Here is a 20,511-nt window from a genome sequence, read left to right as displayed (position 1 = left end):
CATGAAGTTTGGCTCAGTAATGTATATATGTATATAAATCACTTGGAGCCATTTCAAAGCAGTTACAGGTCCCAAGAACAACTGTACAAACAACTGTTTGTAAGTATAAAGTGCATGGCACAGTTGTGTCACTGCCACCGTCAGGAAAAAAAAAACAACTATCACCTGCTGCTGAGAGAAAACTGGTCAGGATGGTCAAGAGTCAACCAAAAACCACCAAAAAGCAAGTCTGCAATGGATTAGAGAAGCTGCTGGAAGACAGGTGTCAGTGTCCACAGTCAAGTGTGTTTCGCATCACCATGGGCTGAGAGGCTGCCGTGCAATAAAGAAGCCCTCGCTCCAGACGAGGCACCTTAAAGCTCGACTGAAGTTTGAAAACTCTGTGGTCAGATGAAACAAAAATGTAGTCGTTTGGCCACAATGAGCAGCAATATGTTTGGAGTTGAGAAGGTGAGGTCTTTGAGGTGAGGCTTGTGGGGCTGTTTTGCTGCCAGTAGGTCTGCTGATCTAAAGAAAGTAAATGGAATAATGAAAATTCTCCAAAAGGCACAAACACCATAAATACAGTAGAGAGATCAAGTTCAGTAACTGGAATTAGCTGAGGTGAAGCTGAGCACACAGCTTGTAGGTACCTGTCATTTAAAATGCCCATGTCCCTAATTATGCGTACCTTAACGCCTTAATATAATTTAAACATGTAAGTTATATAAAAATTCAACCCTGTACAGTTGTCATGAAGAGATCAATTAAATATAAAAGCCACACATGTTTTTGTACCAGGCTGTAAAGGTGTTTATTTCTGCTGTAAAGTTGGGCATTTTAACATGGGCTCTTATGAGGATTGACTCAGTTTTGGAGCAAGCCTCAAATTCGTGGAACTGTTTTTGGTACTTCCGCATTGGCTTGAATTCTCGGAATGTGAGTTTGGCGCTTGGTGGGACCATGTCTTAACAGCTTACCCAAGAACAGACTCACAACCATCCCCTCCACCTCCTGATATAAAAGTCAGTTCATATGCATGCCATATGAAGGTGAATGACACCTGTAGAAATGCTGATATGATGTATGACATGAACAGATCTGAACATATCGTGGTTTGAAAAAGACAAAGTTTCACCCTGGCGACTGGGCTGTGTGCTGGTTGTGTGAAGAGTGTTTTAAAAGGGAACTGAGTTAGCAATTGTAAAAACCTGTAATAGTGACAATAGTGTGTGTGTGTGTGTGTGTGTGTGTGTGTGTGTGTGTTAGTTGTATTAAATGGAAATTTGGCTTCTTATTAATGTGTAACTAAATGTAAGCACACATACACAGTGATAACGTGTCCAATGCTGAGTGTGCACTTGCCATCTGTTACAGTTGTCTGTTCAGACTCCATGTCTGTATTCACATCAGTCCACCTAACACACATGCTGAGGTGAAACAAATGTAAATGATCAGTTAAAACTATACTTGTAAACTGAATAAGCTCCAAGTTTCAACTAAAAAAGTGATCATTGATGAAAAGGCATGTGAACTTGATTTATGTGGTTATGATTTAATTAAACCAAAACCAATTTCATCATCTGTCACCACTTAGATAATTGGTATTTATCATTTCATCAACAAAATCTCTGATCACTGAAAGTGAGACACACAGAAGACTGGGAGTAACAACACTTTGTAATTACAGTTGAAGTTAAAAACAATGAAAACAAATGGTAAAAAAACTAAAGATATATATTTATTAAAGTTAGGTTGGTAAGTTATTTTAGAAGCATTTTGTTCTATCTTTCTATCAACAATCAATTAATCAAATGCTCTGCCAAAAAAAAAAAATCCAGTATCTGTGGATGTCTCATGCCTCTAATAAGCCCATCCAATCATTTCATTGAGCTCATATGAAATGATTTGACAGGCTACCTGCCCGTGCACTTATAGTGCTGTAGTAATGAGGCCTAAAAGCCAGAAATCAGTTAGCATTTTTGCACATCCGGTTCCCTCGTCTTAGTCATTGGGTTTTTTAATGGGTTTTAGTTAAATGCCTGAAATAAATTACCACAGGCTTAAGATATTTATTTACACAAGAATGGCAGAGATAGTGCAGCCTGAATTTCTCAGTGCTAACAGGCTAGCAGCATGACAGCGTTGAGTACAATAACCATGCTTGTTGTTTATGTTCATAATGTTAATGTTTTCTTACAACTGAGTGAGACATGAGGTACTGTGGTATCGTTAGAAAAAAAGTCTTTTTTTGCAAGTCCAACTCAAATCTCCAGTCTCTTATGACTGTAATGAGCATTCTCTCATTTGCTGTATGCCATCAGGTCTACTTAGAACACTGCATAACTATATCGAGGGAAATCAAAACATGTACTGTGCTTTTATCACTCCTTTATCTATTACATACAGTATCAGCATTGATCTGTTTTGGGTATATGATCACTTTAAACAGGCTTATTGCATTTCAATATGAAAAAACACAATGAATGCCTTCCTTTAGAGTTCATAATTGTATTTTGCCTTGTAACAGGAACACACAGCTACAATACAGAGTGAGTATTGACTTTCTACTTACCTAATTTTCAATGGTGAATGGTACGATGGTGGCAGCAGAACGTGGACTATTAAATTATCTGACTATTTTTACAGTCATGGCAAAGCGAAAGGCGATGACAGCAGCCGTTGCCATGGTGTGCTCGCCGTGGTGTTGTTTTGAACTGTGTTGCTGCTGCAGCATATGTCATCATCAGTGGCTATGTGCTTGTGAAACAGGAAGGAGGGAGCGAGGAAATGACGGTTAGCGTCCCAAATCAGAGTCTGCGTCAAGTCTCAAGTCTTTTGAGTACGAGTCCAAGACAGTGTCAAGTCTCTGTGTGTGGCAACATAAGTGCGACTTGATCCAGTCCACATCTCTGGATATGGTTAGTGATGACAGCAAACTGCTGTGCACACAATATACAGTTGATGAACCAAAGAAGAAGAAGGTTGGCAGCAGCGACAGTCATCCAGCGGCTATTTTGCTTTTGTTGTATAATTGTGTCATTTAACTGACTTGTTTTCTTGTGTATTGATTGGATTAAAGCCTTAGAGATCTGTGGGGCAGTCTGTGTGTGTGTGGTCAAGGGTCGTGTGTGTTGGAGGAGTAGAGCTGGATGGCGGGGTGGGATTTTTCGGTTGGATACTTTTAACTTCAGCTTGCTCTTGCTGTTTCTCCAGCTTTAAATGTCTCAAGTTAAGTGACAAAGTACAAGACTGTCAAGTCTGAATTAATAAAATCATCAACACAGCTCTTAAATCACATGTGCTTGAAATATTTTGAAATACACAGTCAGTCTGTAAGTCATGCTGTCATAGCATGGAAGAGTGCTAGGTGCTAGTGACATTACTCCCCTGATGGCAAAAGAAGACAGATATTAATGGAGTTATAGTTACTTCAGGCCCAGCTGATGACTTTAGGCATTTCACTGCAGCATTTTTAACCAAAGTACTTTTAATTTCTTCCTGCTAACACTCCTTTGGCATTATTCTGTCATGACAACAAGACTTCTTCTTTAACTGTTTAATCTTCCTGGAAATTAGACAGAAGCCAACACACCACCAGACAGTGATTGCAAACATCACTGTGTGACTCAGCTGTCAGGGCTGGAGCAGAGGCACAGCCCACCAAGATGAAAACGCAGTAAAACAAATTGATGTCATGGAATTTGCAATCTGTGCAACATAAATTCATTGGTGTATGTGATACAAATGCTATTTCTGGATGATTTTGTTCTTGTTTTTGTTGGTCGCAGTATCTATTTATCATCTATTAGATGGTGTTCCTGGGAAATGTCGGGGCATCCCTCTAGTCCTGAAGTACTCCCACAACCTCTGGGAGCAATCTCCTCTTTAAGCCATTGGGTTGGTTGCTTGTCCATTCCCATACAGTCTGGTTGGTTTGATAACTGGCTGGATGTGAAATCAAACAAGTATCTTATCCTCACGCATCATATGGTGCAGGAGTTCAAGTTTAAGGTTATTCAGCTCAGGAAGTGAAACCTGTCATTTTCACCTAGATATGAAGTCTCCTTAAACAGTTTGCATGTTGGCAGCTATTTTATATTTAGTCTTGGTCTTTAATGTTTATCAGTTTTTCAGTTGACATAGTCATGCATTTTAGTCAAAATGTTTTCTCTCCTTTAACCGATTCAATGAGACTAATAAGCCTCTGCATCATCAGCAGCTACGTGTTTGTAGATTTCTTTTGCCAGACGGTTCGATCAGGCTGTCGTGTTAAATTCACACTACTACTAAAACAATTAGTTGCTGCATAACTGTGACATTGGAACAGGTCTGAAAAGCCAACACAAATTTCCCCATATGTATCACTTGATCAAGGATAAAGCAGTTAAAGGTGCAATAAGTAAGAATTTTAGTACCTACCTAGTATTTTAGGATGTATTGTTTATATTTTCACAGACAGATTAGATTCGCAGTCTTGTCTTGTTGAGGAAAACCACACATAATTTCATCATAGTTTTAATTATCAAAGATCTATTTTTCGCTTATCATCGCCCTGTCTCAGTCATAGAAAAAAGGTTGTTGACGAACATTTTTTACCATAGTTTTTGTTAACGAATTACACACTGCATGTATGGTCCCTCTGATGTGACAGACCTCTAATTGTACAACAGAGTGAGTTTGCTGAGAGAAAGAGGAACAGACGCAGACATCTGAGCACTGGAATGAAGTGTTGCAACATCTCCTACCACAGCCTGCCAATAAAAAAACAAACAAATCAAAGCATGACAGCTGTTGCATCAAACGCTGAACAAAAAGAACTACTCAGTGCATGAATATTAGTCATGCAGAGGTTAGAGTGCTGCACAGAGATAGGTACTGTGGTTGCTAAACACTGTTATCATGTCTGCACATAGACATCATTTTGGGTGTGTTTGATGATTAACTGGTCAGCAGGGTGGAGCTCCTCAACGCCCAGCTTGCAATGTATGTGAGGACTGATATCGTAGTTCTGGACAATAAAAAGCTGCTCTGAGAATAATATAGTCTCATTAAGGAATTCCATCTGCAGGACCAGGATCTGGGCTGATCCAGGCATTTTTCATGGCTCAGTATAAATGATATGAAACGTGATCTCATACAATAATAAATGGAGGATCACAGTTAATTATATGTCAGTGTGCATCAGTGTGTGATGTGAGAAAAGTAGCAGTTCCCAGACTCAGGGCTGAGATCCAACTAGGGTTCCAAGAAAGACAGAAAAGGGTTTTGTGTTGGATAAAATTATGCTTTTTTCCTGTAAAATGCTGGATTAAAAAAAAAAAAAAAAAATCTCTTCACACTTAAAAATTGTTCAACTGAAACACATGGCTGCATCCCAATGTCCGGTCTTCACTGCACTTGCAGACCAACAACGTTTAATTATATCTGGACACAGCCATGGAGACGGAGAATTGTTCATTCCTATGAAAGCTGCTCGGTGGCGTATGAAGCCAAAATGGCTGGATAAAAATACCTGGATCTTCAGTGTTACACATCATTATACAGAAACATTTAGAAGCATAGACTGTATTGTAGTCTTTAGGGTTGCCTGTCAGTGGCTTTTATTTGCCTTGCAGTCTGACGCACTGGCAGACGTGACTTGAAGGAGAAGCTCAGTATTAAAAGACATGAGTCAGTGGCAGAGTAACGTAGTCATCATAGATGACTGGTGGTAAATACACAAGGAAACAATCTCAGTTATACAATGTGTTAACAACTAACCTCAATATTTTCCTTCTTGTTTTGTTGTCTTCTCAACTAGTCCATAATAAAAAGCTTCTTTTGTTTTAATACTTTTAGACATTTCTTGAATACACTCAGAGCTAAGGGGTGACATTACTGTGCAGTGATATGTGATGGTCTTCGAAGATGTTCACATGGGAACGTTTTCAACATTTTTTTTTCAACAGTTTTCAACATTTTGCATGTGTATTACATTTTCCGTCAAATAGCCATGCTTGAGTAGGAGGACTATAATAAGAACAGTGCGCAATTGTCTTCTTGTTTGTTTGTACTCAGCGCTCTGTAGAAGAAAGCTTTTGTGTGCAGGCGCGTGGTGTTATTTCTAGTTTTTCATTAGAGTGAAGTTACACTGCTAACTACTGGCCTGGCATACATACAACGTTGTCAGTTGTTTTTGCAGATCTGTGTGCATGGGGATCGTCTTGACCTTAAAGTAATTCATTCCCCATCTGTTGGAGAACAATGGGCTGTGTGAGCTACTTGACTGTAACTTGCAGTGAACTAGGCTACGTATACACACACAGGGCAAGAACGGCCAGAGTGACCTGGCATTGTGTCCACCATGTCAGATGACCAACAACATGAGTCACATATGGGAAAGAGGAAATGCTTTCTCTAGCTCAAGGCCAACGCTGTTCACTGTGTCTAATAACTGCTGAAGCCTGAGAGTGAGAAAACAGTAAGCTTAAAAGGTTATTTTTATTAAGATATAAAAAAACACATTTTCTCACTTCCCCCGACTCCATGCAGATATTTTTGGTTTTCTTTGTTCAAAGATTTGTCTGGAGATTTCTGTCTCCACCCCAGCAGAGTTGAGGTGGACATAATTTTATCTGTGATTTTACATATCACGAATATGAAAATGTCATGAAGACTACAACCCGGCCTGTAAAACCAGTTAATGTCTTCTGTAGTGGTGGAAGAGCTTTGTCAAATGTTTAAATTTCAACTAAACTTTTCATTTGTCAGAATGTCAGAAAGTTGTTGGGGGTGTATTCTTATTTCAATGAATTACTGTAATGTTTAGAAATTGAAAACTTAATGGGAATAAGACTCAAATTATAATATGTAACATTTCTGCTTTGAAATGTCTGAAAACAACCAGACCTTTGTTTGATATTTTGAAGAGTTGTTTACTTTCATTATCCCAGAAAAACAAATGGGCAAGTTTACTCAAGGTAACACTTCAAACTACCATGATCCAAGGCTTCTTTTTTTTAAATTGTTTTGATTGAGAGACCCCTAGTGGCAGAAATAACATACTTTGCATACACTACATATAAGTTCAACATTTTAGTTGAAACATCATAACATTGAGATCTATGTCTTGTTTTTTTTTGCATGTTTCCACCTGGCTTCCACCTGTAAATCAAAAGTTATCTCTGCCGACTATTTATAATCATATGAGAGCTGTTATAATGTGTTGCAATTGAGATCCTGCCCCATGGAGATGGGTCATGCATCACTCTCTGGCTCTGACTCACGGGGAGGGATGCTGTTTTCTGGGGGAAGTTCACTGAAGACTCACCTTCGCGGTGACCTTTCCTCATTAAATTTGGTGATTTTTTTTCCATGTAAGTTGCCAGAGACAGTAACTACAACAACACAATAGTGGAAGGCGACAATGACATTGTGAGTTAAAGTTTTTTACTTGAAATACATCACAGAATCATATCCAGTAAACTGTGGGAGCCGCCTGTTTTTTGGGCAGAAGTGTGACGAAGAGAAGAACTGTTAACTAACCAACTAATCATCTAAAAATGTATACACACTGCTGTTTGCAGATTTTGTGTGTCATTATGTCAATAATGGAAATAAGATAAAATAATAAAACAAATAAATGAAAAAACAGAAATCTATTGCACTTTCTTGTAGTACTTGAATGCTGAAGCGGCCCTCCTACAAGATGACAACATCAGCAGAGGCCCAAAGTTAATTTGAGTTTGAGTCCCCCGTACTATGTACTCATATACCCAAGATATCATGGGAGCTGGTAGAATAAAGGAAATGTTTGTTTGAGGGTGAACGTTTAACAGAGCTTTGGATTAGTGGAGCCATACACAGGCTGAGAGAAAGCAATGCCTGAGGAGATCGATGGTTGGAAAGACAGTCCCTCAGCTGTGAATGGATTTATCAGGAAGTTGGTGTTTTGAAGTTGAGGTTTGGTTTGACTGCTTTTGAATAGCAGTAGCATGTTTGATGTATGTGATTGGTTGAGCTTGCATTAGATCTTGTGACAGTAAAGAACAGGAAACTCTTAAATGGGAAGACAAAGAGAAAGAGATGTGTCAGTGTCAGTGGGAGTAGTACGCATGAGTTTAACTGCAGCAGCTGTGGTGTCCGGGAGTTTTAATTGTGGTTTCTTGGGGCTGGGTTTGTTTGATCAGGGTTGTCCTACAGATTACACCAGAGCAGCCTTTGGGCTTCACAGATGACGTGATAAAAATATTATAGTTAGGAGAACACTTAACAATATCCTCTTTGTACCTATTGTGTTGAAAAGTTTCTGTTCTCCAGTGCTGCTTACTCTTACTCACAGTATCGTCGCAGGAAATGTAATTACATTTATGTGTAGACTCAGATCCCTGTTTTCAGTCTTCACCACTTCACAGTGTGTCAGTTTGTTTTTATGGATAGCTGAAAAGAGACAAAGGGTCTGAGATGAGAGAGGTTGACAGCCTCCCTGTGGTGTAGTCTTATTCCAGTAGACAACAAGAAAAGTCAACAGTTTAGCTCTGGCCTCTGAAGGCTGTGATATTCATTACAGCCAACAAAAAGTGCTCCCTGGAACAAATACTTTTCTTTGAGCTCTAGGTTTGTGGCAGACTTCTGTGCACATTTTGTGGAGGGTTTGATGGTCTTCCTCATAGAAAAGTTTACATTTTTCATTAAAGAAATAAGCAATTTCACATCATTTTGGACCATTATTTTTACTGTAAATAAGCCTAAAGTAAAGTAATTTAGCTAGTTTTACTGCTTTTCACATTGATTTTACATTCATTCAGCTTAGCTGGTGCCCAAAATGGCGTGGGTGCTGCACATTAAACCATATAATGGAAAGGAAAACCCTGGTAATAGAGCTAAAAATGTAACCTGTATCCTGAGGGTAGGTCATGAACTGTTCAATACCTACCCCTGTGTTTTGATGGTCGAGGATCTCATTGATGCCATATACAACTCAACAAGTTCATGTATATATTCAACACATCACAAGAGGGAATGGTGAATTCTGTTACACTGTGAGACGGAAACTAGTGACTAGTGACATGCGATGGGAACACACCAGCCATGATGCCCATTCACATGTTGACCCATGAGTACACAGTAACCATGGGTCAGACCACACCCATCTTCAACCTCCGCCTTCATTTTGATCTCAACTACACACCTGTAAAGCTTCATGACTGAATCTTGCACAGTTACGGTGCTATCACACTGACAACACGTGTTCACAGATGGACATATCAACAGCTTCTGTGGCTGGTTCCACTACAGTAGGTGTCACCAGGACACAACATTTTGCCATGACACACACACACACACACACACACACAAACACACACACACACACACACACACACACACACACACACACACACACACACACACACACACACAATTTTGTTTTAATTTATTGCTCCAATTTTAATTTTCAGAACATTAAATTCAAAGGAATGAGGCATAGTGACAATCATGAATGCTCTACTTGAGTCAGCTTTCTGTCAGAACCAAGATATCAGGATCAGTCTGTGATATGAGATTTTCTAATATTTAAATGTATCAAACCTAAGACCTTTCTGCATTTAAAAGCATGTGAGTTGAAAATATTTTGCTCCGAGTCACCATAGGGCTTTCTGGTCTTAGACATGTGATTGAGATCAAAACAGGAATATTAGATGTGGGAGCAGATACTGATATTGAAAGAGAGGGAGCGTTCTGGCTGTCATACCTTCATGCACTCAATGCCTTGGCGGAGCGTATTCACGTCACAGCAGGTCTGATCCCATTGCAAGATGGTATCCAGTTTTATCTGATCTACTTTTTATCTCAGCCGCAAACATGCCACACGCAAATAGCTAAGGTCATATTAGGAGCAGTGGTATCCTAATCCCCAGACTGGCAACGCTTACCCGTCCATCATTACCACCACTGAGGTGCACTTGAGCAAGGCCCTTAACCCTGACTACCCCAGTGACCAACAGATCAGACAGGTACTCTTTACAGTCACTGTGTTGACCGGTTTGATAAATAAAGGATCAAGCTTTTAAAACTCTTTACAACATGCATGCAACTGACATGATATTACAAAGTCTAACCTAGCTTTTCAGATACTGTCATTTCCTCATAATGTCACTGAATGGTCCTCCCCCGGTGGACAAGGCAGTGTTACACAGATAGTACTTAGTAAGCTATAGTTGTATCCTTCGTTTGAACATTAGGGACTTAAAGCAACAAAAGTTGAAGGGGCGACTTCAGCGTTGGAGAATAAAAAAGCTCCACGCCTCACATGCGTGACTCTATCTTGACGCTTCCTGACATTGTAGCCCAGCTGTCTACTGTGGGAGAACGCCTAGTTTGCCGTACCCAGCAATACCCCAAATAGTTGTAAAAGGTAGTTATAGAAGCAGCCGTTAAAAGAGTTAATGTTGCTGAGTGATGTTTGTTTTCCACTACCATAACAGCCTGTCGGAATGTTTGGCGGATGCCGTAGCTGTCCTTCTACCATCACTGCGTAAAGTCCCTATTTTAACTGCTTCCTGGCAGGTCAGCCTTTTGCCAGTTTATTGCTAAAATGTACAGTCTGTGTTTGTGTATTAAAGAGGCACTAAGCTAAGACTATTGTACATTGTTTCATTTCTCTTGTCAAATTCTGAGAACACTACGGTACTTTGTTCCTTGTTAGGGGTACTTTCTGCTGTACAGACGTAAAACACGCATTTCGAAAAGAGGAAAATATTTAAAAAAGATTCGAATTATGAACCATTTAAAGTTGTGTCCCACCCAAAAATGATTTGACGTGTCTCCTCCGTTTTGCAGCACCTCCTCCCTTCTCATAAATTGTGAACAGTCCCTCAGTAAATTGAAGAAAATAAATGTAGCAATATTCCTGCATACATAAAGAGCTCAACTCAATAACTATAGACTGGCAGTCAATGATTGGAATATTACATGTACACAATATATGCATTAGTGTTTAACCTAATTGCATTATATACTTCTAATATTGGTATTTGATATATTTAATTGTGCTGGGGGCGGCACTTGATGTGCTACAGAGCCAATGGGTGTTTAGCATTAATTTTGACATGTTAACTCTAATAATTGTGTGACACATTTTAAGTTTTAACCTGTAAGGTGCGCAGAGACTCTTTGGGTGATGTGCAATTTAAAAGAACTGTAGTTGAACCTTTGAATTGAAGTTTGTGTATTTGTGAAACACAATCTGGGAGAAAATATGTTTCCCACTAAACGTAACTTAGAATGTAGTTGAGTTGTGTGTGAATGACTGCTGATCTGTGGTAAACCTTTCACCTCCATGTTCACACTGTGATCTCAACAGGCTGAGATTAATCAAGACCTGAAACCTATAGTGAGCTAATAATTATCACTGCATGGGTTTAATTGGAGAAAATCAGCACATTTTCCAGTCGGTGTTGGCGTCTTAATTCCTTCGAGCCAGCAACACCTCATAAAAACCCTGTTCTCATTGTACTCTTTGTGCAAGGGAAGGACAATATTGAGCTTTCTCTCCCTGCAGGAGGAGTATGTCCTCTCTGTGCACTCCTTCTGATGTGAAATGATGACAGTGCCACAACACAAAAAATTCACAGTTTCAGCAACAGCCTCAGGGACATTTAAGTGGTTTTTCATAAAGTGATAAATTGCACCTCAGGTCATTATTATAAAGGCACGCTGAGCTGCCGAGCTTTGGTTAGACCTACAATTGGTAACTGATAAATTCATGGCCTGAGGCCGAAGGAGATGACTAATACAGCTATTGTTCTGTGAGTGATTATGAAGAAAATTTGATGTTCAGATCTTTTGTGGTATCTGTTTCGGGTAATTGAAAATTGCAAGTCAGCACCGGTCTGAGACAACACTCCAGCCCTCAAGTTGACTGTGGCGATGGCTCCAAGAATGCAAATTTGAATATCCCCTGCCTACCTCACCTGACTTGACACCCACAGACTACTGCTGTTTCCCCAAGATGAAGAAGGAGCTCAGTGACACTGATGATGATGATATTGTTGCTGTGGACTACTTTCTGGAGGTCCAAGACATCGACTTCTACAAAGAAAGGATCTGTTTGCTCTGTGGTCTCTAACTGTGTATTTAGGATGGGACTATGTTGAAAAATAAATGTGCTAGGTTTTCTGAAATTAACTCCGTCTGCCTCAGGCCATGAGCTTATCAATCAACCCATGTACAGATCTTTCAATTCCAGTGGTCCATACTCAATCATTCAACATTTTTATACATGTGGGATGTTTGTTATACCACAAATTAAATGTCTTTCTCTCGAAGGTTATGGACATGGACAGCCCTCAGCCAACACGTCCTACACGCGAGAATCTTTAAATGTATATCTACATTCATGCTGTTGTTTGACTGCAGTCTTTCTGTCTTTGCAGCATGTTTCTTTCGCTACAACCTGCTGTCGCTGGTTTACTTCCTGTACCTGCTGCTGCTGCCCTGGTTCCTGTCTCCCAACAAACACACCATCAGAGGTAAGACCGTTATCTTATGGCATTTCTTTCCTTAGACCTTAAATTAGTTAAATGTGATTCCAATCACTGTTACTTGAGGAAACAGTTTGCTTGTGCTTTGACTTGTAATGAACTGTCTCATGTGATCAGTCGCACCCACAATTTGAATGTGTATGTTATGTTTTACTGGAAGATGATAAGGAGACTGAGAGCAGCTGCCTGACAGATATTACCCAGGGCAATTCTTGCTCTTCTCGCAAGTTCTCCCTTCCTTCAATACAGCTGACAGGTGAAGGGGGTACTGAATAAAAGAAAATAGAAGTTGGTGGTTGATGGAGTCTATCAACCAACAGGAGTTCACATAAGTTCTCTTTGAAGATTTTCAATTTGTATGTTATTGTTTTTTAGTGTAAATGTTCTCAGGAAAGGCTGAACAAAGGTTAAAGAAGGATCACACCAGTGTTGACTGAGCAATTTATCTCATTATGGACCATTAAAAACCACATCATCAAAATCTTTTTATTGCAGACATTCTCCTTCCTTCCCAAAACCTGACACTGAGTGATCACAAAAGGTTTCATACTTCCTTTTTCACATATGCAGCAGTACTCCCTAAAACTTGTAAAAACACTTTAATGTGTAAAATTGTTGGGTCTACCCTTTAAGGGGGAATACAATGGGTAACTAATCAGGATTCAGTTTAAGAACTCAGCCATCTGACTTGTCTGGCCCAAACTTTTTCCCTTAGAGGGCCAAACTTGAAACTCAATGATGGACCATGGGCCAAAAGAAAACACTGTTGTATTGTATTGTTAAGGTGCCATGCTGAATGGTAGGCCTGTTATCATCCAAAATGTCCTTCATCCGGTTGGCCAAATTTGGCCTCACTTTGGGCAGGCCTGGTGTGTATTAGTGGTAAAAATGGTCTCCATTTTTTTTAAAAATTTTTAATCAAAGTTCCTACAAGAACCTCCAAAAGAGAACCTCATTTTCAGCTTTACATTGTACAGTACCTCCTTGATCCAACTCCTTGCTAATAAGACCAGGACAAGGAGTGTCTCCATTTTGAGAGGATCCAATGCCTGGCTAGTTGGGGGGTGAAGGCCATGGCATGGGGTGAAACAACTGAAAGTTCCTTGTTAGGTGGGGGATTTGAATCTATCACTACACTGTAATCTTCATGTAATGTGTCAAATCGAAATAGATATATGAAATAAGCATTTTTCGATTGAAGTCTACAGTAAGAACTGTGTCAGTGTTTTCAGAGGGCAGTTTGAAAAATGGGGGTGCTGTTTCTGAATAAAGTGTGAGGTAAGTTGGTATGATAGAGCAGAGATGAGTAATGTAGTAAAATGTAATAGAAGACTGAGTAACCACTGAACTAATTCTGATGGTAGAGGGACAATCATCAAGATATCCTGATGTTTGAAACGTTCATGTCTTCTTCATAGATAAGTCTGAAGTTAAAGAACTTACCAGTGTTACATGTGAATACGAAGCATGTGAATTCTGTTGAATTCCAAGTTCATTTCTCTGCTGTACATGTGTACACGCTGCCTCTTCTATTTTACTTTGGTTTGTTTAATCTACATAGTAAGTAAGATCAGAGCTCTGTGTGTGTGAGTAGTTTCCACTGATATTTTCTGCAGTGTTGAAATGAAAACTGCTCCATCACCAACTGACATCGTCGTGTTGCCAGTAGGGCAAAAGTCAGATTCTTAGCTTTCTTCTCCCGTCCGGCTTTCTGCCTCCATCTGACATTCTTCTGATCTGGTCATATAGAATGTGTAGAGAGGCTTTTATTTTGGTGGGAGAATAATTAAACAGAGAGAGTGAGAGGGGAACAGAGAGCAAGGGGGGAGTACCCATAATGGAAAACCCACTGGCCTGCCAAGACCCTGACACGTGCACGCACATGTTCATACGCACACACACACACACACACACACAGCTGTATAAGCTGAGCATGGAAAAAAAATGAAGTGACTAATGGGTAGCAGCACTCTTCTAAAAAGAGACAGTTTAAATCAAAGCTGGATTACTCAACAACTGGCCTGTGTTCAAATATTCAATTTGACTCATCATGTAAAGACTGCTCTGCTAAGTAATCCTTTGAGAAGGGGATTGAGATCTTTCTTCTGTCAGTCTGAGCTGCTGTCTCTTTAAAACTTTAGTTTAGAGCAACATTTCTCTGCAGCCACTTGTCTGTATGGTCCTCAGAGGAGAATTCTCCATAAACTCAGTGATGCCTTGATGTTGTTTTGCAGCACCATCACATCAGACTGTATTTTCAGGTTGAAAATATATTAGAAAAAAAATACTAAAGGCCTCGTCCCTAATGTTTTATTTCTGAGTGGACCCCTGCCCCCCCTTTCATCTGCCTTAAAAAAAAAAAGAAAAAAAAGAAAAGAAATAACTGGTACCAGTGTTGCGGTGAAACCTTACTCCCTTTTGTTCTACTTAATGGCAGTTTATTTACTTCTTCTGAAGACTTCCTGAGATTTACTTTTATAGCAACATATAGTAGAAACTTGTGTTTTGTGCAATCTGGCACCTCCTCCCCTTACATTGTCTTTACAAGTGTATGTAAACTTTCCACTACGACTGTATGTGACTAACGACCAGTATTTGCTAAAAACCTAGCTGCTGCATTTTGGACCAATTGAAGACGTGTTAATGAGGACTGTGTGATGCCTGTTAAAAGGGAGTTACAATAGTCCACATGAGAAAAGACTGAGGTGTGGACTAGAAGTTCTACGTGTTCGGCTGTTAGAATGATTTTGATTTTAGCGATGTTCTCAGCTGAAAGAAGCAGGACTGGACTGGACTCTTTAATAATGTGAGGTTCCGAAGTTCAGATGCCGGTCAAACAGTTGGCCCTATACCAAGATTCTTAGAGGTGTATAATGATTGACCTCAGCCAACCTCAACCTCAGACGTCAGCCTCCTCATGCCATACTCACTGCAAGTGCTTGCAGCAGACTTCAGTGCTGGATGTAATGAGCGTTACACAGAAATATGTGATCCAGAGAGGGTAAGGTGATATGACGTTACTGACTGAGCTAACCAGCTGTATTGTATACCCAATGTCATACTTGAGTAAAAGCAAATATATGGTGTTAAAATATTACTTTGGTAAAGGTCAATCATAGAAGTAGCCCTTGAGTAAAAATCTTAAAGTGTCTGATATTACAAGTACTTAAGTATCAAAAGTACAAGTAAAAGTAAATTATACATAAATTAACATGTGTATATATATATACTATATACTTTGGGTCGACTGATTACTGACCTGTGTTTTTCATTTGACTGTCGATAAAATAAATTCATTTCTAAAATGTGCTATTTTGGCTCTGATGCAGCATGTAATCTGCAAAGTAACTAGCAACTTAAGTTTTCAAATAAGTGTAGTGTACGTTTTAGGGTTGATTTTAAGATTTTATTGTTTGCCTATAAAGCACTAAACGGACTAGCTCCAGCCTACATTACTGACCTTTTAAAACCCTATGTCCCATCAAGGTCACTCAGGTCCGGCGACCAGCTGACCTTGATTGTCCCAAGGTCAAAGCTTAAGCACAGGGGTGATCGTGCTTTTGCATCTGTGGCCCCAAAACTCTGGAACGAGCTGCCTCCAGTGGTTCGGCAGGCCCCAACACTGCCTGTTTTTAAAACGCGCCTAAAAACTCATTTTTATTCTTTGGCTTTTAATTCAGTATGAGAGTGGCCCCTGTCTGTCCTTGTGTCTGTCTTAAGTGGTCTTTGTGTTTTGTTTTATTGTTCTTACTACGTTAGCCATTTTAGTTCTATTGTACAGCACTTTGGTCAACTGTTGTTGTTTTTAAATGTGCTTTATAAATAAATTTTGATTGATTGATTGATTGATAGTGTGTAAAATGTGCAATATTTGCCTTCAATATGTGGTGGAGTGAGCGTTTTGAGATCCGAGCTTTTGTTTGGCATGCATTTTTTAATTTCTCCTTGCTATTTGGGATTAGTATAAAGTATAAAAACTAAGCATCATCTCTGAACAGGAAGTAGTATTTGAAAAAAATGATGTCCTCATGATGATGGGTTTATTATACTGTAGTCGTTCCTCACCAGGATCATCAGCATCACCATAAGAAAAATCCTTGACCTCAGAGTTTTGTCCTACTGATGCATTCAACAATGGTTCTGCTCTAGAAATATGCCATGTAAATGTGTCACATGACAATAAAAAGATAAAATCAGTATAGACTAAATTGTACTACATGCAAAAAATATTTAAACTCTTATACTGTTGATTTCTTTCCAAATCTTCCCAAGCTATCTTTCTTTCACTTTGCGTGAAGAATAATAAAATCCCATTGTCTTCAAATTAAATAAACGAGGCCAAGATGTGTTGATATTTCAGACTTTATGCTTTTCCTGTTATTTCATGTCATATCAGACTGTAACGTTAGCCAGGAAGCAGCTGACTTGTGGTTGATCACGTTATTTGTTTTCTAACTGTAGCTAATATCAAACATATTGATTTAACTTGAACTATGGCCTGATGTTCTTCTGGATTTTGATTATCTATCATCTTTTCAGTTGCCGTCAGGAAGCAGTAAAATAACCATGATTTGTCAGATTCTGTATGTTTATACAACTTGTAACTGGAACACTGCAACATTTAAGCTTCCCACCCTCAGCCTGATGTCACATGGTCTACAGCGGGGTTCCCCAATTAGTTTTCCCCAAGGACCAAGCATAGCATTGATGTAGTCTGAGAAAATAAACAAAACTGATCAGTCCAGTCAGATTTAAAGTGACAGTTCTCTTGGTTGATCTCGTGCTTCTTCATGAAGGCCATGTTGTTTTTGGTTTATTGATTATCTGAGACCTACTGGTGATCATTGCAAGGGCAAGGGGTCAAGCGTACAGTGTGGGATGAGGTAAAAATAAAGCAGAGCTGCACACACTTTATTTCATGTAAAAACAGGTACTGTATATAGTGTCACTGGGTCCGCGCTGGCTGCTAGCTGGGGTTGGCTGGTCTATAGGCAACCTAGCTGTGATCTAGGTAGACTGGAGAAGCTGATATGGAAATGAGGGGCAGGGGTGTAGGCTGATGAAGAGCCGGTGAAGAACAGGTGACTTGGGGAATGGTGGGAAGAGCTGGACCTGCAGACAGTACAGCACTGAGATTAATAGCCGTTTGAGCCATGAGAAGACAGTGTATATACAGTGTGTAAATAGCAGATGACAGCTGTTTGTGTTGCATGTTTTAACAAGTCTAATTGAGATCAAGGCCAGCTGGAACACAACTACTAGTGTGTTCAGTGTTTCATGGCTCAGTCATTTTTAATACAAGATCACATTGCAGAGGAGGGGGAAGAGAAGGGTTGCTAACTCATTATCCTTTAACATTTTAAAAAGCAGATGCAGATGCAATAGCAGATCAAGACTCTATTTCCGTTTGATTTGGAGCTTTGGACTGTGTCAAATAGGCAGCTGAATTCTTTGTCATATCTAATAAAGGATGACATCGAGGATGTCAGAGGCTCTAGTTTGGTTGTGTCTTACTATAGAGCTGTATATGATCAGGAATACAGCAACATCACTCAACTGTTCACTTGCAGAGCCTTTTTATGGTACCAACTGTGGCTCTGTCTAACAGTCATGTCATGTTTTAATACAATCCACATGTAACCTTGACATATCATCATGGTCAAAAGTTTACATACATCTGATACACAAGCAAATGTTTATCATGGCAGTCTTGAGTATAGTATAGTATGATGAAGCTGATCACATATTCAAGAGTGCTTCCATCTGGATTATTACAGTAACAAACAATATCTTTAAGGTTAAGAGAGTAGACACGTAGGCTCAAAAAGCGAGACTCTAGGTCTCTCCATATGTATACTTCACAGTAAAACAAAAAGGTGATCAATGGTTTCTATTAGGTGTCTACAAAAAGTACGAGACATACCAACATCTGTAAAATTAGAAGACAGTTAACAGCATATATTTTATGTAGAATGTGGACACTTTTGAAATACACTATCTGTAAGGTAAAAACAAGCACTTTTCCAGTTTGTGTTCTCAAGCTTAGATCTCGAGAAAAACTTTCCTTTTGGAACAGTTTTATTATCCCTTTGAAAAATCTGGTGAATATGCTTATTGTTACATTTTATCTCTGATAACAAACATTCATTGTGTCCAGGAGGGACATCGGACACCATGTGGCTGGTGGTAAATAAACTTTGCACCTCCATGAGTAAAAGAATTCCTGAACTTTTTAGTAATTACAATGAAAAGTATTCCACATTGCTGCTTTGCTTGATAAAGTGAGCTCTGATGGAGAAATGTGAGTAAGCAATTGTGAAAAAAGATCACTGTAATAGAAAGATAACCCCGGCACTGGTACAGTGATCCAGATTCCATGTGTGAGGGGCCTTATCTGTCCTGGTTGTTTTTTCAGGACTTCAGGACAGGTTTTTTCAGTGTCTGGTTTGGTCACACTCCCACCAGGTCTTTATTCACTGCTGTGCATGTACCCATTAATGCCAACACAAGAGGATTGATGTGGTTCAGCAGTTAACATGAACAGTTAAGGAAGTTGGAATGAAAACAGCGTTAACGGTGTACTGGGTGCTCTGGCTATTTTCATACAGAGTGTTGCTGCATAGAATGGGTGTGATCAGCAGGTTGTTGGTTTCTGAAATTTTCAAAATGAAGCAACTTTCCTTTCACTGTCTCCAGACTGTCTGAATGTGTTTTGGAGTGTACTGGCAGTAAGTTCTTGATGATTCATGAGTTAATAAAGCAAAGTGAAAGTACTTCTCAAGTAGAGAGCCTTACATGTTCGCTCTGTTTGTGTGGGTTTCGCCTGGTGCGCCCCATTGACTGTATAAAATAGTGGACAGAGCCACTGTGACATCACCCATAGGTTTCTGAAGAGCCAGAATGAAGCTCAAAGTTGGTGGTACTGGCTGTCGCCATCTTGGCAGTGCCTAACACCGCCTAACTCCCAGCTAATCAAAGAGTTGCATAGAGGTGGAGCGTGGGTGGAGCTGAAGCGAACCTAGTTAGTTAAACAGGCCCCTCGAGCTGGAAGCTACCAAGCTAGCTAACACTAACAAGCTATCTGTGTTAACACAAAGAGAACCACAAACAACCAGAATACCTTGTACATAAGCTGCAAGATGGCGAGCAGCGACTGGCACCAAGGTTGTGTGTTTGTGTTTGATCTGAGCAAAGTTTACACACACCAGATATTCATTTCTCCTTGTTATCCTGCAGTTTCTTCTCTGTTCCCATCTCGTCTGTACGCCCATGATGTAAAGTAAAGTTACATTTCTCCTCCATTCAGCAGTCAAATAAGAGAGTTGGAGTACAATACAGTGGATTTCAGCACCTCTGTGGCTTGTTGTGGCAGGCGAGAGTGAAGATAAATCCAGTTTTTAATCCTAACAGTTTGAAAAACACACTCTGCACTCTCAACTGTCTTTTCCGAGCTCGCCGGCTCTAGCTGCTATCTGCCACTTATGTCATTAACAGAGTCGCTCGTCAATCCAAAACGCCAGCCTCTGTCCCTCCATTCTGGTATTAGTCCAATTAATCGCACAGAAAATCTTATTATGTGTCCGATATCTGAATAAACAACACCAAAAGACATCAACACCACAAGTATGGCAGAGATATCAGTGACTGGAATAAACTGAGGTGAAGCTGAGCAGACAGCTTGTGGGTACCAAAGTGGCCACGCCCCTAATTATGTGTAACTTTAAGCCTTAATGTCATTTAAATGAGTGAGTTATATAAAAATGCGGCCCCTTACAGTTGTCATGAAGAGATAAATTAAGTGAAGGGACCAGATTGATTGGCTGGTGACTGTCTACGTTGGATGAGTGGATGAACTGTAGATGAGTGTGAATAGTTCACTGATCAAGAAGTTAGAATGATTGTTCTTGTTCTAAATCTGAGCTGTGTTTGGTTTGAAGACTGTCTCAGCTGTGCTGGCTGCCACTTGCTCTTTGCAGCTCAGCTCCATGAGCCTCTAAATGACGATGTC

At 39.8% G+C, this 20,511-nt stretch overlaps 1 protein-coding gene across 1 annotated transcript in view; it reads left to right on the top strand.

Annotated features, from left to right (window-relative positions):
• piezo1 (piezo type mechanosensitive ion channel component 1 (Er blood group)) overlaps positions 1-20,511 on the top strand; it is a 95,699-nt gene that overhangs the window by 14,332 nt on the left and 60,856 nt on the right. The window contains exon 2 of the mRNA XM_084376565.1: positions 12,396-12,491. Within this exon, the coding sequence (XP_084232691.1) occupies positions 12,396-12,491 (96 nt within the window). The remainder of the gene's footprint in view (positions 1-12,395; positions 12,492-20,511) is intronic.

Source organism: Pagrus pagrus, assembly GCF_965226575.1.
Source record: "Pagrus pagrus genome assembly, chromosome: 15".
Taxonomy (NCBI): domain Eukaryota; kingdom Metazoa; phylum Chordata; class Actinopteri; order Spariformes; family Sparidae; genus Pagrus; species Pagrus pagrus.
Note: the sequence above shows the minus strand (reverse complement) of the source record. Positions and strands in the feature narration are given on the sequence as shown.